Here is a 24,693-nt window from a genome sequence, read left to right as displayed (position 1 = left end):
TAAAAAGGAGAAGAGGAAAATACAGATCTTGGCAACAGATTTTGTAAAAAATGAATGTGAGATAATGAAAATAATGTGAAAGAAAATTGTTAAGGGTGGAAAATTGAGGCCTATTATTATTATTTTTTTGTTTTATTTGTTAGAAAATAAAGAAAAAGGGAGGAAAGGATGATCTCAAGGAATTGTGGGCTGAAAGTAATGTGAAACATATACAGACGGGTTTTGTTGGGAATTGATACAAAGGAAATCTGTGATAATTACGATAAAAATACATAAATGGTTAATTTTGGATTTTTTATTTGATTTGGGAAAAATTGAGCATCTGAATTACATGAGATCTTTTGGAAGTAAAATATGAAAGTAAGGTTGATGAAAGAAGACGAAGTCTTTAAAAGTTACAGTAAGATTGATTTCCTTCTCACCTTGTGGTGAGAGGACCCCATGATTGTTGCTGGCAAATGTTGATGAAATACATGATAATATTTGAGATTCTGGGTGATAGAATTTTGGGTATTTTTTTGTTTTGTAAGAAAAAAGAGAAAAACAATTTTGAACATTTATTGAATACATTCATATGTACTTTGGTTATGCTAAAAAAACAAACAAAAAAAAAACACACCCCTGATTTAATGTTTTGTTCAGGTGTTACACATGAAATATAAATCCTTCAAATGTTCTCGGGAACTTGTGAACCAATGTAAATTGTTATAAGGTAGGACATAATCGGGATATTGATCACATTGTCAGTTATAATGTGTTAATTCTATGTTTTTAAAATGATTCTGCTCGATCCAGTGTGTCGAAAACAGGCTAATCAAAAAAGAGGCTTTTGGAAGAATTGCTGGAGATTATTGTCAGTAAATTTGGCTGGCTCAAGATGAAATTAAAATGGCATGCACCTCCAAAACATGGGAAGACACCTGCCTTTGGAAAATTGAAAATTGTGGTTCACCTAAGACTACCATTTGCCTGAACCACATTGTTATATGTGGGCTGAAAGCGACCACCTGCTTCAGAACACACATGTTTTTGGAGCTCACATCAACTGCCAAAGTTTTCTTCCATTGGCATGTCAAACTACAGCTCCTGCCTGATGTTCCAACATGACATCACGACTCTGCTGATTGCCAAAGGAGGACGAGTCCTGGATGGGACTGCTGGACCGGGTTGGACACTGGGCCTTCATGGCTCTGCTGGCTGTTTATGGTGTGCATCATGGATCAATTGGACATCATGATCCTGGAGCCTTCATCGATGCACCTCCAGCTTTGGTCCTCACCTCACACAACTCTGCTGATTGAGCTGGATTTGTGCAGCTCCTCACACTCTCTTCTTGAGAGGGCAGGTCAGATGAAACTGGACGACAGCCTTGGTGGAGATCTGCTAATGCTTGTTACAAGAATGGCAGTGATGCTGCCTGTTGTGCATCGTCGTTTTGTCATCTTGCCCATCTACGAACCATATTGGTGATTCAATGTGCAATGGCTTGTGTGCTGCTGAAATGTGGCAGATTGTGCATTGCAAGATACAGAGAAGATTGCGACCTGTAAGGGTCACTCCTTGATGACAGGAGCACAGAGTTTCAGGGTTCATCCTGCTGCAGAGGATCATTTGAATGAAAAGAGCTCCGCAACAGACTGAACTGTCAACGACGGAGGAATTCAACATACAAGACGATGCCTAATAACAAACAAACTTTTCCATCAGGATGGTGTATGCCGTAGGTGGAGATAAATTATTTGTGGAAGCAAATTTTAAAAAACTGAACGATTGTTCCTCAAAATGGAGTCAACCTGTGACTCAAACAATTAATTTGGCTTCTATATTTGTGATCATTATATGATCAGATGGAGGATTGTAGAAGAAGAAAATTAATTTGTGTACGTAATTTGTGTAAATCAAGTAGATTTACCTGAGCCTCGACTTTGCTATTGAAAATACGTAAACTTAATGAATATATATATTAATCGGGGTTAACTGCATTCTATGAACTATATAACAATTCAATAGGCTCGCATTAGAGGCAGACATTCAACCCAAGCTGTGATGCCGATCTCGTTTTATAACCACGCAGCAAAGTAAGTTCGATTAATAAATAGAGATATAGTCCTTTGTTAGCCTGATATTGCTTAAATAGTATACTTTTATATGATACAACTTTTCATATGACACCTATATACACATATGTATTAAAAAGATTTAATACATAGAACTTATAAGAATTATGAATAATCCTCAATGATTCGAACTTTCTCCGACCCTGTTTTTCTCTTTAACCGATGTCTCCATGCACGCTATGAAAAAGAGCAGGAGGCTTTGTTTACATTTGATGAAGAAAGAAAACAGCTGACCCGAGGATTGGAGACTCACGCAATGCTTGTTATCTTTCTTGAACCTTACCTGACCCCTCTCTTTGATCTCTGACTATAAAAAAGCCATTTCATGGCACCCTCGAGGAGTCCTTGGTTCAGTTGTGATGTATTAAATGTAGTGTTGATCTGTGTCGAATGTAGCGTAGTGATTTCGTTTTATTTGTGTATGTGTAACTCAAATGGAAGTGTATTCTGTAAATACATTTTGTGGAAGTGAATCAAGTATAACTATGTGTCATTAAATCATTAATTGTCTTCTGAGACAAAATGTGGACATTTAATTCCCTTGAGTCTTGTCAAATCAATTCGAAGGCTAATAGGCTATTAAAAATTCCACAACAGTAAACTTACGGTGAGGTCCTGAAGTACACATGACTGGTAGACACTGGGGTGGTGGGTAGTTTAATGGTGAGGCTGGTCAGTCTGCTATGTTTTGTAGATATGTGAATATATTTAGAGGAAATATACGTACCAGTATGAAGGAGGGTCGAACATTGGCCCATGATATGGTGTGTTGCTTGGTCTTAGAAATGAGAGGTATTTGTTGCTTGTCCAATACCAAGTATAAGATTGTGAATATTGTAAAGTGTTTGAAAAAAAAAATCCTTCACAAATGTCATGCAACAATTTTGTGTGTGCACCACAAACTTGTTTATGGCTTTGTGAATCAAAATATTGAATAAATAAGGTCCGAAGATATCTAGTTTGACAGAGTGATAAATAAAAATAGAAAATAAAATTTATATTAAAGATGTAAGGAGATTGAATAAATTCCTTTAAAAAAAATCTGGATGGGTTTGGGAAAATAAAAGACCGAGAGAATACGTGTGTCGGCCCAGGGTCCTTGTGCTGAGTGTGTTGGTTACCATGTATTGCTGTTGTAACAGAATGAGTATTTTTCTCAGTGATATTCAATTTTTATAAATATCCAATGAGTGCACATGACTTGGTTTATGTACACCAATTTGTTCCTCAACAAGGTACTCGATGCCAAACAGGAAATCAGAGCCGTCTCCCTTGACATATCTCGTGCCTTCAATACGGTCTGGCACCCCGCTCTGCTCACTAAACTCTCCTCCTATGGTATCCATGGAAACCTCCACACATGGCTTGCGGACTTCTTCTCCTGTTGTAGTCACCGTGTGGCTCTAAATGGAATTCTCTCATCTCCCCCTTCCTGTCCAGGCTGGACTTCCTCAAGGCAGTGCTCTGGGCCCTGTGCTTTTTTTTGGTATTCATTAATGATCTCTCTGACTCTCTGGAAAATCCTCTCTATCTCTTTGCTGATGACCACTCTCTGCCGCTCCATATCTCAACCCTCAGATTGGCAGTCTGCAGCCTCCTCACTCTCTGCAGACTTGGACAAAATCACAAACTGGTCAATCAAGTGGAACATGTCTTTCAATCCTGACAAATCTCACACTCTCACTATGTCTCTCCGTAATGACCGTCTGGACAACCCTCCCATCTACTTTCTGAACAATCCTCCTGAAGAAGTTCTGTCACTCAAGCTTTTGGGTCTCACTATCTGCCATGATCTTTCCTGGAAAAAACACAATTCCAACCTGGCCTCCAAAGCCAGTTGCCGACTGGGCATCCTCTGTCATGCAAAGTCCATTTTTTTTTCATTCATTAATTTTGGTTTATTGAAGTCATTAAACACTGGACAAGGCAGTCCAAAGACTGACATTTGTCAAGTTTACAATAATAAAACAAAATTTCATAAAACTTACAAATATATAAAAATAATAATCGTATAAAATTACTATTATGTATCAAATATATATTACTAGCTGAATGCACTCGGCGTTGCCCGGGTTCTTTTTGAATGAATTTAATCTTCTGTACATAGGTCATAGTTTTCATAGTTTTCTTGGGTTTGTTGATCTGGAGAAAGCATTCGATCGGGTTCCACGCAAAGTATTGACATGGGCATTGAGGAAGTTAAGAGTGGAGGAATGGTTGATCAGAGTAGTGATGGCAATGTACAAAAGAGCGCGCACAGCTGTAAGGACGAAGGACGGGAACAGTGGTGAGTTTGAGGTGAAGGTGGGAGTGCATCAGGGGTCGGTACTAAGTCCACTACTATTTGTAGCTGTGATGGAGGTGCTGGCTCAGAACGTAAAGGAGGGTTTACCGTGGGATTTGTTGTATGCAGATGATCTGGTGTTGATTGCAGAAAGTATGGATGGACTGAAGGAAAAGATGAACACGTGGAAGGAATGTATGGAGACAAAAGGTCTGAAGGTGAATATCGGAAAGACGAAGGTGATGGCAAGTGGTAAAGCATGTGGTGAGGTGGAAAGAACTGGGAAGTGGCCCTGTGCTGTGTGTAGGAAGGATGTCAGAGTGAACTCCATTCAGTGTACAATGTGCGCTGAGTGGGTTCATCAAAAATGTAGTGGTCTGAGAGGGTCATTAACCAGTGTGGCAGCTACATTCAAATGTAAGGTGTGCACGGAGGGAGCTGCAGATGGAGGAAATGTTGAGTTGGATCTTGGAGACGGCGTGAAGCTGGAAGGTGTGAAAACATTTTGCTACCTCGGAGACATGCTGAATGGAGAAGGTGGATCAGACTCGGCAACGGTTGCTCGAATGAGATGTGCATGGAAGAAGTTTCGGGAACTGAGTAGCGTGCTGATGATGAGGGGAGTGTCGTTGAAGCTGAAGGGAAAGGTGTATGCTGCATGTGTGAGAAGTGTTATGATTTATGGGAGCGAGACATGGGTAATGAACATAGAGCAGCAACGAAGGTTTGAAAGGGTGGAAATGCGAATGGTTCGACAGATGTGCTGAGTATCGTTGAGAGAGAGGAAGACAAATGATGAATTGCGAAAGATGATGGGAATAGAGCCTGTGATTGATGCCATGAAGAGGAACAGGTTGAGATGGTTTGGTCATGTGTTGAGGAAGGATGAAAGTGACTGGTTGAGAAGTGATGGAATTGAATGTGGAAGGAAGTAGAAGACGGGGAAGACCGAGAAAGACTTGGCTAAAGATGGTGGAAGAAGAAATGCGGGCAAGGGGGTTAACAAGGAGAGATGCAGAAAATAGGGCAAAATGGAGAAGATTGTCATGGGGACCGCAAGGCTAACCCCCGCTCTAGCAGGGAAAATGGCCTTTAAAATGCATGTTGTTGTTGTTGTTGTACATAGGTCTGACGCGAGCCCAGTGTGAGTTAGTGCTCAACGATTCCTTGTTCTTTCTTCTGTCGGGCCCCGCGAGAGAGAATTTTGAAAGCATGTGTTGCAATCAGTCAGATATTCCTATTAAGTGCATAAGTTTTACTTCAAGAGAATTTTGAAAGAAGAAGAAGATTTATTGCGAAATGGGCCTCGACCGGCCGAGCCACCGAGCCTATAACCTTCCCGGGGCTTGTCCCGACATTTTTTGTTTCAGAGGTTTCCTCCTATCTTTCACTGTTCAGGAGATTAGCGCGTGCAGACAAACAAACAAAAACTTTATTTTATATATACGTATATAATATATATAGACGTTTCAAAATAAGTAAAATAAATAAACAAACATACATATAAATCAAAGAACAATAAAAAATATAACAAATTCTATCAACAAAATAACCAAAAATAACAGAAAACTTAAGAAGAACAACAAATAGATATTGTTACGTTTGTGGAGGATAGGCAATACCTCAGTCCAGGTAGAATTGTATAGGTAGTGTGCACGAAGAAGAAAAGAAAAGAAAACACGAAGAAGAAAAAACCCCATGTATCATAAGTAGGGATCCGGTAGACCATATGTTGTGGAAGAGTGTATCTTTGCTCCCATCACGAGGGGTGGGGTTATGTTAATTAGTTAGGGATTATGGGTAATTAATCCCCTGTATGTAATGGCCTCTGTTATTTTTCCTCTGTTCCTTAAGACACCAGCAGCACACACACCTAGACAGAAATCGCGCATTTATAGCACTAAATAAAAGCGACCAGAACAAGCCATTGAACACTGCCGCTGGCACTGCTAGCCGCGACATCGCAACACAAGCAGGCAGGTCTGGGAGGCCACGCCCCAAAGAGCAGTGATTGGTCAGGACATGAAGAGTGAGGAGATGGCACTGGCTGATAGGAGAGGACACGCAGACGTCATAGGATGATGTCAGAGCCTTGAGTACAAAGGAATTGGAGGGTGGACATTTTGTCTCTTGGGTCCGGACTTGGATAGAGAACGGTCGAGGTTCTTGACTTCCTCGCATCTTCTGGCTTTGCTGATGAACGGTCACGATTTGATATCCCACTCTGCTGCGGGATTTCACAGCGAGCGGTCGGAGTTCATAGCACTCCTGCATGAAGGGAATTCATTGACGAGCACGTGAACATTTTCTTGCGGGGGGTTCGGATTGAAGGCATGGCCGCATTTTCTTTTCCTTGGCATGTCGGTGTTCGTGAACGAGATCGTGAGGACGAGCGCGGCTGGAGCGACCGAGCAGGCACGGCCTGTTCGCCCTTGCACACGGAGCCAGGAGTGAGCGGAACGTGCAGTGAGGCCTAGTTCCCACCCGAAGGCAGTGCAGCCTGCGGTTTCCGTGCAAGGACGTATCGGCCTGTGACGAACCGGGGCGATTCCTGACGAGGTTCAAGAGCAGCTCAGAGCTAAGTGCCCACAATAAATAACATTTATTTTCCAGTTATTTTTCCCCTTTGTCTGTAATTAAGTCTGTAAGGAGGGTCCCTCAATTTAGGAATTTAGTGTTACCTTTTCATTGTCCTGCATTATTTTTTATTTAACCCTTTTATTGTTGCATTTGAATTTTGTGTTGGTTTGAGTTAATTGTTGCAGGTTCAAAGACGTCAGGTGGAAGCCATCCAGGTAAGTTCGTCATTCTCCTTTCCCTCACATGTAACGAATACCGTCATCATTGGATTGAACGCCTTGGAGTTAAAGCTCGTTTGGTCATCCGTGTCGCCCTGCAGTGTTCACTACAGGGCAGACACATGACAATATTATGCATGTAATTGATTTTATGCATCTACATAACAGAATTAAGCATTTCAGTCAAAAAAGGAATTGTTGAATTATTGTATCTTTGAATCCTACACCGAGGTAGGTCACGATGTTGAGCATTCCTGAGTTGCATATTATATCAAGACACAGATTGTCGGGTAGGAGGAAGAATGTCACGGTGACGATCACATTTTAGAAAACAAAGTCCAAAACGCAAGAGAAGCTCATTCTTGCATTCGCTCAACAACTGTTTACCAAAATGACAAAGTTGTTGCGCATAGGACTGAATAGATGGTTATGCAATAAAACAGAGCGCACACTTCTGGAGTCGTTCAATCTCATCACTCTGAGCCCTTGTGATGCCAGAACCCCACACGGGCACACCAAACTCCAGCAAAGGGCGAATGTACACTTTGTATATTTCAACAAGATCGTGGGCACTCACATGGAATTTCTTCAAAGTACAAAGATCAAAGAGTCGTCGAGCAGCACGAGATATCATCCACTGGATTTGACTATTCCACTTCAGATCAGATTAGATTACAACACCAAGGAGAGTGAACGATTGAACTCTTTGCAAAGAGATGTTATCAATGACGATGTTTAATTTTGTTGGGACATTCTGAAGAAAATATATTTGCAAAATCTTACATTTCTTGGGCTTTGGCCTAACATCATTAAGGCAACTTACGTAGTTCTTTCTACTTCGACTGAGCTGCTCACCACATACAAAGTTTTCATCTGCAGCTTGATGGAGTACTGCTCTCACCTTTGGGCAGGTGCTCCTGCCTCACACCAAGCTCACGCTGTAGAAACCAAAGCTTTCAGAATCATTGGTATCTGCAGCGATGAAGCCGATTCTGAGGGGCCTTTCACTCGCTCACAGCAGACATGTTGGTGAGGTTTCTGTCTTCTACCGACTCCTCTCCGGCCTTCCAGCTCTGTCACTCAAATATTCCTTCAGGACGCACAAGCTCTGCCAGCAACCCTCTTCTGGTGAAACTGCCAAGATCAAGACTCACTGCTCACCTTCACTCTTTTATTCCTCTTTTTTCCCACCTTTGGAACAAAATCCCACAATCTCTTCAATCCCTCTCCTCCCTACATGTCTTCAAAACAGCTGTTCACCACCATCTCTTATCTCCCCCCATCCAAAGCCTTGATAGTTTCTACCCTCGTTAATACACCCGAAATCCACCTTTTTCAAATTCCATCTTCTTTCCTGAAAGTCCTTGTATAATGTCCATTTGTTTTATCCCATGTACCCCACCCCAGCCCTCTCCCTTTCACAGATCTCCCGATGTCCCTGTTCTCTACTGGTGATTCCCTCTCTCCTGCTCCCTTTATTATATGCTCTATGTGTTAGCTCTTACACGAGCCTCGACTTAGTATCCAAAAAAGGGAGGGGCTTGAGATGGAGGAATGAACGATGAAATGAGGGAAGCTTCCGATGGGGGTTATGGGGTTTGAAAAGCAAAGACGGCAGTATCGTGAGGGGTTCCTGTTTGGAAGCTATAGGGCGAGGGACCAGCTATGGATGGGTAGATAAAGTTAAAGAAGGGTGGAAAGATGGTTTGATATATGGAGGAATTAAGGAGGGATTTAAAGATGGATTGTTGGACTAAAAGTTGGAATGTCGGGGGACATTACTCAGGAAATGAAACACGCTAAACTCACTACGCATGATCCTCCAAAATTCATCGAAACAATGGCTAGGAAATCCAAGTACTGTACAAAGGAAAGAAATATCTGTCTGGGGAAAATCATACGTGTCTCTGAATGGTTGGGGTTTTGCCATAACCGCAACAATGTTCCGCAATTTTGGCATGAAGAGAATTCAGAAGACGTTTCCAAATTTGTGATGAACCATCAAGAAAATTAATAAACAGATGTGTGGCAAACTTCCGTGAAACAAGATGGGGGCTACGTGCCACACCACAAGACGATGCGTGGAACTGTTCCGAGGGCATTTTCCTGGAAAGGGGATCTCCAGATTCGGAGATTTGAATCGGCCTTCTGGATCTCCCGGTCTCATCCCTTCTGATTATTTCCTGTGGGGATATTTAAAACGAGCCTAAAAGACGGCGTGTACATAAGGAGGCCACACACACTCGATTAACTAAATAAAACATTACAAGTGAAATTCATGTCATTCCGTTAGACTTTTTTGTGTGAAGGAAGCAGAACATTGGAACGTGTTACCTGAAAAGGTGTCCATTTAACTGACATAATTAAAAAAAACAGTGTGTTCTGAAAAAATTCCAATGTGTGCATTGTACTGTACAAACAAATGTTAACACAGTATAATAAAATAAAATACATTTACCTTTCAAACGTGTCCTCTTTTTTTTTTGGCACACCCTCGATGTACAGGGTAAAACAAAGGACTAGATATTTGTAATATGCCGCAACTTTGTCGCATTAATTAACATTTTTTTGACTAAAAAAGTTTTTCCACAATTTGTGTTTGAATGAAAAGTTTTTCTTTTATTTTGTACACACTATATTAAGCCAGTTTATGTCATTCTGTTGTCAAATAAAAAGTTATAACAAAATACAAAACACACTGTATCTTAGTCATGAGCTGGGTGACATTGTCCTGAAGGATCAACCGACTACAGATCTGCAGCTCTGATTGATTGTCCATCTGAATCTGACTTTACTGATCCGTAGCTGCCATTGCTCTGAATGCTCCTCCATCGCTCCGAATGATCCACCATTGCTCCGAATGATCCACCATTGCTCCGAATGATCCACCATTGTTCCGAATGATCCACCATTGCTCCGAATGATCCACCATTGCTCCGAATGATCCACCATTGCTCCGAACAATCCAGCATTGCTCCGAGTTCAAAAGACCTCAATGTGGTTCATTTGCAAGGAATAGTGGAGCGAAATCGGCTTGCCATCATAATTGTTTCACGAGTTATCAAACAGAGTGACCACTATATTCGTCATGGGTGTGTGTCTGTCTGTGTGTCTGTCTGTCCGCAGCATAACTACCCGATGATATCATCCGATCTTGATGAAACTTGGGTGGGAGGTTGATATCATGATCTATAGTCAGGTTCACTCTGTTTTTTCGTTCAAAATCATGGTAGATTAGCAAACCTATACATTTTTGGAAACGTTATTACATGGAAAATCTGAAAATCAATGTTTACATTTGCCAATTCCGACCAATTCGATTCGACCAATCGATCAATTCGATTCGACCAATTCGACCATTCGACCATTCCACCAATCGTTTCGATCGACCATTCGACCAATTCGATTTGCCAATCAATTTGACCGACCTTTGCTTGTGTGGAACGGACTGTGAAAACGATGCGGACTATATTGTCGGATACGACACACAGGACAGTGATGAGGAACTCTAAATGGCATATTCTGTAATCGTGTATGTTTGATGCCATTGACTGCCTGTGTATATTTTGTCATTGACTGCCTGTGTAGATGTGAAGTTATACTGACTGCATGTGTATGTATGATTTTGCTGACTGCCTGTGTATGTTTGGTGATATGAATTATTGTGACACATTTTGATGTTATTAACTGCCTGTACAAAATGATAACATGTATTTGATTATGCAACTTATCGCGAATATAAAGACAGTATTTTGCAATTCAAAACCTTTGATTCGTGTCTTACCATTCCCCATAGCACTAATTTGATACTTTCATTGGATTCCTTGTCCCTGAAAATATAGGTTTAGTATATTTTTTAAAGTTTTTAGGGTAATTGGAGGCAGAAATAGAACAAAATATGTATTTTACAGTGGCCATTTTGAAAATCCAAAATGGCCACCATACAGGTATCTCTCCAAATGTAAACATTGATTTTTAGTTTCCTTATGCTATAACCTTTCCAAAAATGTATAGGTTTGCTAATCTACCATGGTTTTGAACGAAATATAATTTATTGACAAAGTGAACCTGACTACTAGTTGTGTCCTGCCGAGAGTGGGCGTATTGCGCCCATTGTCGGCGGAGCTACGCCCGAAAAAGATGTCTTTTAGTCTAGTAGGAAGACTAGGTCCCCCTGCACCCCCCGGAGATATACTTCTAATCAGTGTTTCTAGATTGGAAAAAATGTGTAGAAAATGACTAGCTATGGCCCCAAGCTGAAAAAATGTCCCACATACCATTTTTATGCAAATTACTGCTGCCATTATCAAAAAAACGATTTTTGACATATCTCAGCCAATATTGCAGATAATTGAAAAATGAAGGTGTCTAGACCCATGTTTTGAAGGGCATAGATCATGATAGAACTATTCATAACATGATTACATGTGTCTATGGTATACTAGTATGCTAATTAGTGCTTTATTTACAAAATAATCACAGTTTTACGAAATAATAGACTCATATTAAGGTCCGTCTACACAGACGTTAACACAAAGTTTTATTTTTCTAAATATTACAACTGTCAAAATAGTCCTAGCACTCAATGTGACCACTCTTCTCTTGCTTGTTTTAGATAAACATCATTAGCATTAGTGATTCTACACTGAGTCAGTCATCATCATTTTCATCGAAATCGTCAGAGTCAAACTCTTCTTCTCCTTCCTCTTCCTCCTCCTCTTCGTGCTCTCCTGTGTTCAGAAGATCCACCAGTGAGGTTGGTAGGATGGGACCACTGGACCACATTGGTTTCAACAGTCCTTCATCAGTCCTTATCCATCCTTGCTCCTCATAAGGTTTTGGCTTTTCGATGATAGGTTGATCGGCTCTTTTGTACAATGCTACGCGGTGGTTCACACGCTGGATGTGCGGCTTCAGGGCAGACTGGCATGGAGGAAGGCGAGCCAGATCAACCTTGGACTTGGATGTGAGGGTCTTGTCCTCTCCCACCATTTTTCGTAGCAGCTTGGCACGGACAATGTCCACTGATGACTCGCGACTCTGGCCGTACATCACACAGGTGAATTTTTCTAACTGCCTCTCCACCTCAGGGTTGGCATCCCAGTTGTCACCCAGTTCACCGAATGCCCTGTGAAACCTGGGATTCTTCTCCAGCTTTTTCAAGGGCCCGACTTTTCCCTTCCCTTTGAAGGCACTGGTGCAGTCTTCTCCGCTGAACACATAGTACCCCAGGAGAGTGGCACAGTAGTCCTCTCCCAGGGATTCTGCCAGCTCAGAGACGTTGACAAGTTGGCGATGCTTCCCTGACCCTGTATCCAGGTACACCGTCAGCTTGATGTTGTGGGCATGGTGGAGCAGGATCAGGAGGATGTCTGTGTCCGGTGTTCTGACTACAGCGTTCTTGTATCCGATGGTAGCAGCATGATGGAGGTACAGAACCACCCTGGTATCAGTCTCTTCCTGGTTGCTGTAGATCGTGGGGAGTTCACGTACCTCGACCTGAAACACAAAAAGGCACCGCATTTCAATCACCAGTCACTGCCAGTTTCAGATCTAGACAAACATCACAGGTAATCACCTTTTTTTCAGGAAAAATTACAAATTGAATCGCCATTCACGAAGGGCTTTCAATTTTACCTTGCCATTCGTTGAGGCAAGTTGGTGGGCCTTCCCCTCCACGATCAGCACAGCCATCTCTGTTCTCTCCAGCCTGGTAGCTGCCTCTTGTCCACTCCACACTTTCAGAAGAAGCTGGCACATCTGCTTTTTGTTGTCGTCATTTGCAAGGAACAACTTCAGGGAACTTCGGGCCAACGCGAGTAAAGTGCAAGGGTGGGAGAGTTTTTGGTGTGTCGACCTTCAGGCTACGCTGTTGTGACCTATTGATGGTAGGTAGCATTCGGTCCTTGCTGCTCTCGAACCCGGGCTTGACCTCCTGCACCATGATTCCTCCAGCACTGTTTACAATGTTGCTGCCGTGCACACTGGTAGTGGTTTTATTCAAGTTGTCCCACTCACAGTGGAATACAAGGTTGCCCTCTCCTGTCACAATTTGTGGTGTACGATAAGTTGAGACTTCATCCAGGACCTTGGCGAGAGCAGTTTCCAACTCCAAGGCGAAATCGTAGCTCTCAGAGTGTCCAAGCCTGTGTAGTATTGTGGTGAGCTGTTTGCTTCGGAACAGGTGCCTTACAGTCACACAGAGGAGAATGTGCTTTGGTAACTTCCATTTTCCATCTGACACTGCACGGCACAGATCTTGTCCAATGGAGAAGACCAGACGCTTCACCTTTTCTGTCTCGATGCCCTCCTTGCCAGTCATTAGCACGCTGAGAAAGCGGACAAGGTCTGGAGGTAGGATGTCTTCAGGATTGAGCTTCATGTCTTCAGCTGTTGGTGGCCATGGTTGGTCTTTACACTCTCTGAAAGCCTGTAGAATACCCTGGCGAAGTTGGAGGGCAACATTTTGGTTCTTGTTTGTGCTTCCGAGTGTGAATGCTCGTGCGAGAGCATTGGAAACTGTTATGTTTGAGCTGTGCACAAGCCAGAAAGAAATGACATCACATTTGTCATGATCAACCTTCGTGAAGTGGATATGCTCCTTGATTGGGTCATTCTGTAGGCGTTTCAGTAGTTTCTCTGACCGATAATTTGAGTTCTCATATCCATTCAGTTTCAGTTCCTCGACATAGAGCAAGCGCAAGGAAGAAAGCTGTAGAACTTTATTCTGCTGGATGACCTGGGTTTGAATGTGTTCCAGTACTGAGTTGAATGCCTTTTCATGGGCGGCTGACATGCAAGCCTGCTCCTTTGGTGCTTCGGCTCTGTGAATCGCACGCTCATAGTTGTAGAATGCTGTGCGGAAAGCTTTAAAACATGACGGATGGTGTTTGGCCTCACATGCAAAGAGGTCTTTGTTTTTCACCTTTCGATGGAGTCGATAGAGACCCATTTTCTCAGCCCGTGTTTCGATTTGCTCCCATGCATTTTCTTTGTTTTTAAAGGATGGGAAGGTTGTAGGCCTCTCAGTATTGCGATGAGCATCTTTGGTCTCAACTTTCTCACAAAATATACACTCTGGCGGGAAGATGGGTTCAGCAGAACCTCCTGGTTTACGAGGAGAGTGATGCCATGATGAGGTTGATGGCCCTGGTTCTGTATCATCTCCCAGACGATGAAAGTGGCGGACAAAGTGCTTATAACACTTGCTGTGATATCCTACTCTTTCTAGGTCATCAGGAAGAGTTGCCGGGATCTGATCACATACTGATTGCATACGACATGGGGAGTCATGCGGTTGGTTGAGACGTCTATCCCGGATCTTTTGAAGCAGTTGCAGTTTTTCTGAAGCAGATCCTTTAATTTTACGGAGGGGCGTGAAATCCCCATGATCAGACATGGATGGTACATGAAGGATGCATGTAGGAAGAGAGCTTTGGGCTGCAGGTTCTACACTCCGTTTTCTTTTGGGCATGCTTGCTGTCGATGTCTACCATCACTGTTAAATGACAAATAAGAAATCACGAATGATGTTAAAAGTGCCTGTGAAAGGAGGCTCTGAGTTTTCAGTGAGGTAACAGAGGTTCTGAGTCATGTTCTACACTAGGGTACTTTTTAGCTGACTAAACCATGTTTAGTGGCATCAAAAGTGCTAATAGCTAAAACATCTAAATTCTTCCACACTAACGTTAGCTATCTAGGCCAATGAAACATTGTGCTAAGTTACTGTAGCTAGCTCAGCTGTCGTGCCTCTTTCTGGTTCAATTCATATACAGAAGTCAACAGATATGTCTCATGTTTGGCATTAACAAAAGTTTAAGTTACACCGACATTAGGAACATACTGTACATAGATGAGGCTAGCTTTAACGTTAGCTAACATGGTGCTAGCTGGCTCAGCTGTTATTCTGCCTGTTTATGATTTCATGCAGAAACTGAAGTCAAGAGTGTGAGTAACATTATAGTTAGCATCTTACCTGGCTAGATTGGAGGATGAATACCAAGAACAACACACAGATGGAATGGAAGACTGAACTTTCAACTGAGGTATTCAATAACATCAACGTTACCAATTGATACGAGCGCGCGACATTACCAATTGATACGAGCGCGCGAGCGCGCATGTTACATGGATGGAAATGTAAAATGGCAGCTATAGCAGCACTAATTTGGATCTCTAGTCTGTCATTTCTGCACTGTGATTGGATAACATAAAAAAATATGTTTGGGAGTTAACAGCAGGAGTTGGTAGATTTTACGTGGGCTGGGTGAGAAACCTTTAAATAAGCAAGTGAAAATCTCTCGCAATACAAAGTCAATGGTGGGAAGAAAAGTTGAGTGGTACCAATGTTACTGCCAATGTCCCGCCCCTATGCAAGACTCAGGAGCATCTTGTTGACATTTAACCTTGAAAATACCTGGGTTTAGACCCCTTATGTACCATGTTAAGTTATCTGCAGTATTAACGTATCCTTATCATTTGTAAAACTGATTATTTTGTAATTACAGCATTAATATGCATACTAGTATACCATAGACACATGTAATCATGTTATGAATAGTTCTATAATGATCTATGCCCTTCAAAACATGGGTCTAGACACCTTCATTTTTCAATTATCTGCAATATTGGCTGAGATATGTCAAAAATCGTTTTTTTGATAATGGCAGCAGTAATTTGCATAAAAATGGTATGTGGGACATTTTTTCAGCTTGGGGCCATAGCTAGTCATTTTCTACACATTTTTTCCAATCTAGAAACACTGATTAGAAGTATATCTCCGGGGGGTGCAGGGGGACCTAGTCTTCCTACTAGACTATTTTTAGGGGGTAATCGAGTTCAAGCTACATCTTCTCCGAGAGAGTTGGTGGAATCTGACAGGGGTTTCGGTTTTTCATTTTCGCCCCAAGGTCAAGGTCACAAGGTCACGAAATTGAGAAAAGTCGATTTTTGATGGTTTTATTACATTGTTCGCTTCCTGATAGGGTGAAATGTCGTACATGATCTTATATTGTCACATACATCATGAAATACAAGTTTTCCAACAAATTTCAGAATCTTCAACCTTTGACCTTTGAAGGTCACAAAGGTCAAATTTTCAAAGTTGTCGGAATCGAACCGAATTTTCGGTATTGTGTCGCTAACTAACCTCATAACTGATTATACATTATTTTCTATCTCATTTCAAGGTCAGTAACCTTAGTTTTGACATTTCCAGGCCAGCATCACACACAATTACATACAGCTGGCTCTTAAAGGCCTGCGCACGCAGTGCATTGGGCCCCTTAGTAAATAGGCATGTACACCGCATGTCGGGGGCCGACACCTGCCACGTGGGCCCCCGACCCCACAGTCCGGGCCTGTTTCGGTTATAGTCCGTCCTTTGTCATTGAATACCGCTCGCTCGTGAACCATCGTCGTTTCCTGACTTGTCAATAATTAAAAGGATATCAAATTCATAACGTCAAAGTGCACACAAAGAATGGAGCCACCATGGAAAGATAAACATTTATTTCCCAACTGCATACAAACTTACAATCATAATTCCCATGTGACGACGATTCTGACAATATTTAATTATCCAAAGTTATAACGTACTTGAGCCCTGGTGTTGGCTTAGTGGTTAGGGTGCCGGCTTGGGATCCTAGGATCCTGGGTTCGAATCCCGGTCGATCGCTGAATTAACGCCAGGGGGGTTGACTCAGCCTGTCATCCTTCCGAGGTCGGCAAATTGAGTACCAGCTTGCTGGGATGAATGATCCCGGTGTGTACCCCGGTTTAGAATAGGTACACTGTATCCCTGCACATCGTAAGAAGCGACTAAGGGTTGGCGTCAGGAAGGGCATCCGGCCATAAAAACATTGCCTCAAACAGGGAACCATGATTGTCATGGGGCCCGCAAGGCTAACCCCCGCTCTAGCGGGGAAAATGGCCTTAAAACGATCATTCATTCATTCATTCATAACGTACATAATTATTCACTTCTGCAAACGAGATATTACATGGTTACACAAGCATGTGCAGATTATAAATCCTTCAATTGAACAAAGTAAGTACTGTACATTGTTCTGGGAGTTAAATACAAGTTTAGGTCATGTTAACGTCACGTGTTAATTCACTTATTTTCATCTCTTCCCTTCAGTGGGATCTTCTCCTGAATCATCTGCAACAAAAAACACCCACCACCAACAAAAACAATGAGCATTACATTGGACATGTCATCCTTCTTCGATACACGGCAGACATAGGAGTGCTTCCAGGAGTTTGGGTAAATACCAGTGCAGTAGGAGCGGTTAAAAAGCTTAATAAGAGCAGGAATTCGAAGCTTTTGTGGCCTCATGGCACCACCAAGTGAAGAATAGTTTATTGACCAAAGTAGAAATGTAACATGCAAAGGTTGTGCTTACATGTTTGAGGCGCAGCAAGTAGTCTTCTTGTGACTCATTGGGTTTTTGTGGTGGCAGAGGAAGGTCATTCCTTTGCAACTCCACCGTCGCGTCTTTCACCAAATACAACGCCACAGGATCTAAGCTTTCTCTAGTTATCAGGCTGACCAGATACTCCTTGTAGTGGTTACTGTAAAAGCAAGCAACAATTATTCCAACACTCATCTCAAATATTTTGGGATAGTCTTGTGGGAATTGGGGAAAAAGTACGACATTTAAGGGGTTACAGCAATGGATCCCGATCCAATGTACGGATCGGGATTTACCCTTTTCTTTACCTGATTGCCCTTTTTGTTATGATTACCCTTTTCAGATTTTACCCTTTGCTTTTCCTGATTACCCTTTTTGTTATGATTACCCTTTTCTTTACCTGATTACCCTTTTTGTTATAATTCTAAATATATAATTCAAATATAATGACTACCCTCCTACCTTGTTCCCTCAACCAATCCGATCTCTTTTTCATTCTCTCTTTCCCCATCTGCACCAAGTGTCCAGCCCATCTCAGCCATCATTTCACCAATCTCATCATCAAGCTCATCTGCACACCAATCTCCTCCCTCAGTTCATCCATCCTCCTTCTATCCACCCTCTTCACTCCTGCAATCCTCCTGACCCAGGTGTTCTCGCAAACCTGCAGCCTCTGTTGTTGTCTCTCTGTCAGTGCCACCGTCTCCAGATTGATAAGGTAGGCCGGTGTTACGCACGACATCAGAGCCTTTCCTTTCGATCTCCTTGAAATCTTTCTGTCTGCCATTACACCATCCACCCTCCTCCGTGCATTCATACTGACCTGAATCCTCCCCCACACCTGTGCCTTCGATTTTCCATCCCAGGTCACTGTTCCACCCAGATACTCAAACCTATTTCCTTGTCTGATCTCCTTCCCCTCCAACCTGATATTCATTTATTATCTCTACTGCCCGACCCACATCACCTCCATCCACGCCATGCTCATTTTCAGCCCATGTTTCCTAAATGCCGCCTTCCACTTCCCCAGTACTTCCTGCATCTCCCACCCACTGTCCACCACATCAACCAGATCGTCCATGTACAACATCCTCCCCAGAATACCTTTCATGTTTAACTTCCTACTTACCAGCTCCATCACCATGATAAACAGGAGTGGGCTGAGAGCGCTTCCCTGCCTCAAACCGATGGTCACATTGAACTCCTCAGACTTTCCAGGACCAACCAAAACTCTTCTCTGCACTCCCTTGTACATCCCTTCCACCAACCTAACTTCTGCTTCCGGCACACCCATCCATCTCAGATGCACCATTTCCAGACGTCTTTCCACACAACATATCTGCAATTCCCCTAAATGCCTCTCGGTACTTCTTCCACTCCTTCTCCAAACCTTTTGCTTCTTTGCTATGTTGCTTATACCTGGTCTTCCCCCTCTCCTTGTACTCTATGGCAACGTTTCTCCTACACTTCCCCCACCTAATAACCTTCCGAACCCTGCTCTTAACCCCCCTCGTTTTCTTCATCCTCACCACAAGCATCACAGTCTTGTGCATCACAGTCTTGTGCTCTCCCACTACTGCTTTACAATCCTCAACCCTCCACAGCTGTCTCTTCCTTACTACCACCAAATCCAGTTCTGTTCTACACTGTTCACTCCTATAGGTAAACTTGTGGCTTTGTTTTGGAAAGATGAAGCAGCTATGGCGATCACATTCCTCGCCACCAACTACACCAGGTATTTACCCCCTCTATTCCTCATTCCCCAAACAAATTTACCAACACATTCCTCTTCACGCGGCTCTGTTACTCCGACATACACGTCAAAGTACCCCGTAATGCACAGCATCACCTCCATCTCAACCATTCCCATCATTCTCTCCAGTGCGTCCCTGAATTCCTGCTTCTCCACCACAGTCCTTCCGGATTGTGGATCATATACTGACATAACACGCATCATTTGCCTCCATATCATCACCCTTGCCATCACTATCCGTCCCTCCGATATTTCCACTCTAACCACCTGCTTGCTGATCTCTTCTTATACTATTATTCCCACACCATTACTCCTTCCATCCCCACCCACATGTAACAGCTTGTACCCTACTACCAAAAGTTAATCATCTGTAAATCATGATGTTTGGCATGGTCCATCAGAGTTGGAAATGGTGTTTGCAGACTGCTTTATTGAAATTACGGATATCGTCTGACTATATTTAAGCTCAAAAAAAACCCATAAAACAGGGAAAAAAAACTGGGAAAACGCTCGTACAAAGTGAAATGGATGCTTTTTCTTTGTTTCTGGATGAAGTGAAGATCTTACGTGCACAGGCCTGCTTGATAATCGGGAACTTCACGGCCACACTCTTCATCCCTGAACCCATTTGGATCGTCCTTCTGCTCCATGACATGGCATCGACCTGAAGCACATGCTCCCTCAATCAGATTTTTTATTCAATTATCCAGATACAAATAAGAAAACAAACGACATGAATGAGATGCTCCATATCACCTTCACCTACTTCCAAAGTCAAATGTGCTTATTAAAACAGCAACATTATTACTTGCAAAATCGAAGATTTTTCAAGTATATTGGTCGGTTGCGTTTGTTACTTGGCAAAAAATATATATAAAAATATAATATATATATTTTTTGCAAGTATGTCGATCACTCCGGTTTGTGCGTGTGTGCGTGTTTGTCTGTCCACTCACTTATACTTGCCTACAGGTCACAATTTTAAACCTATCTTCACGAAACTTTACCAAATGATAGAGTTCGTGGTCTGACAAAATCCTATATGTATTTGAGGTCAAAAGGTCAACATAGGCCAAAGGTCAACCACTTTTTTTTCAAATTTCTAATATCCTCAATTTTCATCTGATTGACTTGAAATTTGAATAGGATTTTCATATCAGCGAACTGAATTCAACCACCAACTATTTTTGAGATCAACATCGGCCAAAAGGTCAACATATGCCAAAGGTCAACCACTTTTTTCGAATTTCTAAAATCCTAAATTTTCATCCAATTGACTTGAAATTTGAATAGGATTTACATGTCGGCAAACTGAATTCAACCACCAACTATTTTTGAGATCAGCGTAGGCCAAAAGGTCAACATAGGCCAAATTTCTAAAATTGTCAATTTTCATCCGATTAACTTGAACTTTGAAGACGATTTGCATATCAGGTCACCAAATCCTACCACAAATTATTTTTGAGGTCAAAAGGATGCTCTACTGAGTGCCATTCTACTTTGTTCTGTTTGCCAAATGTCGCTCGATGAGTGCTTTTTCATTATTCTGTCTGTTTGTTTGTTTGTTTGTCACTCACCTACAGGTAACAATTCCAAACGGATCGTCATGAAACTTCACCAAGTTGTAGAGGTCATCACAACCGAGAAGCCTATTGATTTTGAGGTCAAAGATCACAGGTCATTTGGAGGTCAAATTTCTAAAACCGACAATTTTCATCCGATTGACTTGGAAATTGACAGCACTTCCACTTTGCGTCAATAAATTGGGAAACCAACTATTTTTGAGGTCATAAGGCCAACTATAAGTCAAACCTCTATAATCATCAATTTTCATAAGAAAAATCGTCACTTTTCATCTGATTGACCTGAGCTTTAATCAAGATCGTCAATTTTGATCTTGATGAAATGAACAATTTGCTGGATCAATGGAAACCTTTTTTTCAGGGGGAAAGGGGGGGGCTTGGGTAGGGGAGGAAGGGGTTTGCAAGTATCGTGCTCTGCATGATGTCTTCTTCTTCTGTCTGTCTGTCTGTTTGCCAATCGCCTACAGGTCATAATTTTAAACTGATCTTCACGGAACTTCACCACCACCATATGACATGTGACACCAGAGTTGTCAATAAAATATTCTCCATATTTTGGTTCTCCATACAGATATAAGTTTTTTTTGTTTGTTTGTTTTTGTTTAATACAGATATATATACTGAAACGCAAAAGAAACTTACCACCTTTAAATATCAACAATAACACTGCGTGTAATAAATGTGTGAACTTATTTGTGGACAATAGTGTCCTCACTGTCAGACAAAACGGTCACGGATGGTTACTTGAACCTTCAATGGTCACTTCATAGCACAGCTGTTGAACAGCCGTTTTGACTGTCAGTGATTAGCCAAGGGGTACGGGATGATTTTAATGAGCTGCACGTGATGTCTTGATATTGGCTTTAAAAAGGCCAGTGCAAAATGGGCATTTCAATCAACATGCCACGATTGTCAAGGGATCAACGGCAGCGTGCCCTGGGCATGCTGCAAGGCGGACTGAGCTACCGTGAGGTGGCACGTCGCCTTGGCTGTTCACACCAGACGATATTGGCCCTGGTGGACAGACACCCTCCACAACTCTGCAGATGACAGACCTCGATCAGGGAGGCCAAGAGTCACCACTGCAAGGCAGGACAGGCAGATGGTCCGAAGTCACCTGCAGGATCGATTCCGTCCAGCATCCCGCACTGCGGCAGAAACTCCGGGGCGTGCAAACCAACGGATCTCCAATGATACTGCACGAAGACGACTGCATGACTATGGTCTGACTGCCAGAAGACCATACAGAGGCCCCGTGATGACGGCTGCCCATCGCCGCAACCGACAGAGATGGTGCCAGCAGCATCAGCGGTAGACCTTGGCGCAGTGGAACAGGTCGCTTTCAGCGATGAGTCAAGGTTCTGTGTGGACAGTCCTGATGGGCGTGAGCGTGTCTGGAGAAGAACTGGCGAGCGATATGCCGATTGTTGCGTGCGTCAGGCCAACAGGTGGGGTGGCCCAAGTGTGATGGTGTGGGCCGCCATATCAGGCCGGTACAGGACGCCACTGGTGGTTGTGGATGGGAATCTTAACGCCCAGCGGTATGTGGATAACATCCTGCGACCTCATCTGCTGCCATTCCTGCTAGACCATCCAGAACTGAGAACCTTTCAGCATGACAACGCTCGTCCCCATGCTGCTCGCTTTACCACTGCATTTCTCCAAGGCAAGAACATCAACACCATGCAGTGGCCTGCGCTCTCCCCTGACCTGAATCCCATAGAGCACCTGTGGGATGAGCTTGGGAGACGCGTAGTTGGCAGGGCCAGGAAACGGGCAGAGCTGCTTCAGACATTGAGGACTGAGTGGGACAGAATCCAGCAGCAATCCATCCAAAGACTGGTAGGCAGTATACGCCAACGATGCACGGCCTCTATCCAAAACAATGGTGGCCACACACGCTATTGAAAGGGGACTGACATTGCACCCTGTGCTGTTCTGTACTGTAGAACAAACTGATGAGATGGTGTATCTTGGTCAAAAACTTGACATGTCATCAATAAAATGCCAATGTTTCAATTAGCAATTGTTGGTTTGTTTTATTTTGAACTGTTACAATTTTATTACATTTCACTGCGCCAAGGTCCACCGCTGATGCTGCTGGCACCATCTCTGTCGGTTGCAGCGATGGGCAGCCGTCATCACGGGGCCTCTGTATGGTCTTCTGGCAGTCAGACCATAGTCATGCAGTCGTCTTCGTGCAGTATCATTGGAGATCCGTGGGTTTGCACGCCCCGGAGTTTCTGCCGCAGTGCGGGATGCTGGACGGAATCGATCCCGCAGGTGACTTCGGACCATCTGCCTGTCCTGCCTTGCAGTGGTGACTCTTGGCCTCCCTGATCGAGGTCTGTCATCTGCAGAGTTGTGGAGGGTGTCTCTGTCCACCAGGGCCGATATCGTCTGGTGTGAACAGCCAAGGCGACGTGCCACCTCACGGTAGCTCAGTCCGCCTTGCAGCATGCCCAGAGCACGCTGCCGTTGATCCCTTGACAATCGTGGCATGTTGATTGAAATGCCCATTTTGCACTGGCCTTTTTAAAGCCAATATCAAGACATCACGTGCAGCTCATTAAAATCATCCCGTACTCCTTGGCTAATCACTGACAGTCAAAACGGCTGTTCAACAGCTGTGCTATGAAGTGACCATTGAAGGTTCAAGTGACCATCCGTGACCGTTTTGTCTGACAGTGAGGACACTATTGTCCACAAATAAGTTCACACATTTACTACACGCAGTGTTATTGTTGATATTTAAAGGTTTCAAAGGTGGTAAGTTTCTTTTGCATTTCAGTATGTATGTATGTATGTGTATATATGTATATATATATATATATATATATATATATATATATATATATATATATATATATATATATATATATATATATATATATATATATATATATACATATATATATTGTTGCGGATATGGGACTTGGCCTCCATATCCGCTTGTAAATATTCCCGTATTTCCCCAATACTCCCCAACTATCCCCAATCCCCCATTCCGTAGTCCCATTGTCTGTAAACAACACTCTGTAGAACCGACCTTCCCCTTCTTCCCCCATTAAATGTCGTGCCCAGGTCCACCGCATCTCACGTAGACAACTTTCGGACCTCTTGCTAGTTATTCTTAGTCTATGTCAGTTAAGGACTCGTTTCCATTAATTCTGACTCTTCGTTGCACCAGAATGTGATTGTATGGCACCAGTAATGAGTTTAGGACCTCCCCATACCTCCTCCCATCTTCCCCATGAAACAACAACTACAACAACGGCGTGCGGGGAGTGTGCGTCCTCACACCGGCTTGGTTAGCCGCCATTGACCATGCGCTCCGACGGGGTTACCACGAAGGGGCTCACTGTCAGCTCCTCGTCAAGGGCGGAGCCCGGTAACCCCCCGCACCCAATAAGAAGGGCGGACCGATTCCATCTGGGGCGGAGCTAACGAGCCGAGGGCGTGTCACTCCCCGCCGGATATACGCAGCCTACCGGACGTGACGTCAGATGCGCCTCAGCCACGAAAGAGAACCAGTTGCGACCTCCAGCGCTGAGAGACCTCCCGCATCTCTGGACCGGACCGGGTCGATTCTGTCCCTGAGCCAAGAGTGCACCTTGAGCCATCGACTCCCCGCCTTCCTTGCCATCAATCCCCGTGTGAGTCAGTCTTGTCCCGTTTATCTGTCGTCTGCCGGGGCTACTATAAGACCGTAATTAAGTGCCTATCTTTCTATGCTGTCTCTC

At 43.2% G+C, this 24,693-nt stretch overlaps 2 protein-coding genes across 2 annotated transcripts in view; both read right to left on the bottom strand.

The window, feature by feature from the left end:
* Positions 1-11,489: 11,489 nt before the first annotated feature.
* On the bottom strand, positions 11,490-12,976 carry LOC144893931 (uncharacterized). The gene is made up of 2 exons (XM_078785157.1): positions 12,837-12,976; positions 11,490-12,698 (listed from the first exon to the last, which is right to left on the bottom strand). The coding sequence occupies exons 1-2, from the start codon at positions 12,957-12,959 to the stop codon at positions 11,850-11,852; spliced, it is 972 nt and encodes a 323-aa protein (XP_078641283.1). The 5' UTR covers positions 12,960-12,976; the 3' UTR covers positions 11,490-11,849.
* A 3,718-nt stretch (positions 12,977-16,694) lies between these two features.
* The window catches only part of LOC137417998 (E3 ubiquitin-protein ligase RNF31-like), a 66,353-nt gene continuing 58,354 nt past the window's right edge, over positions 16,695-24,693 (bottom strand). The window contains exons 11-13 of the mRNA XM_078786207.1: positions 19,935-20,031; positions 17,606-17,774; positions 16,695-17,361 (exon numbers count right to left, since the gene is read on the bottom strand). Coding sequence (XP_078642333.1) covers positions 17,314-17,361; positions 17,606-17,774; positions 19,935-20,031 — 314 coding nt within the window. The 3' untranslated portion in view covers positions 16,695-17,313. The remainder of the gene's footprint in view (positions 17,362-17,605; positions 17,775-19,934; positions 20,032-24,693) is intronic.

This window comes from Myxine glutinosa, chromosome 10 (assembly GCF_964187855.1).
Source record: "Myxine glutinosa chromosome 10, kmMyxGlut1.1, whole genome shotgun sequence".
Classification (NCBI taxonomy): Eukaryota; Metazoa; Chordata; class Myxini; order Myxiniformes; family Myxinidae; genus Myxine; species Myxine glutinosa.
This window is presented reverse-complemented; position numbering and strand designations above follow the sequence as displayed.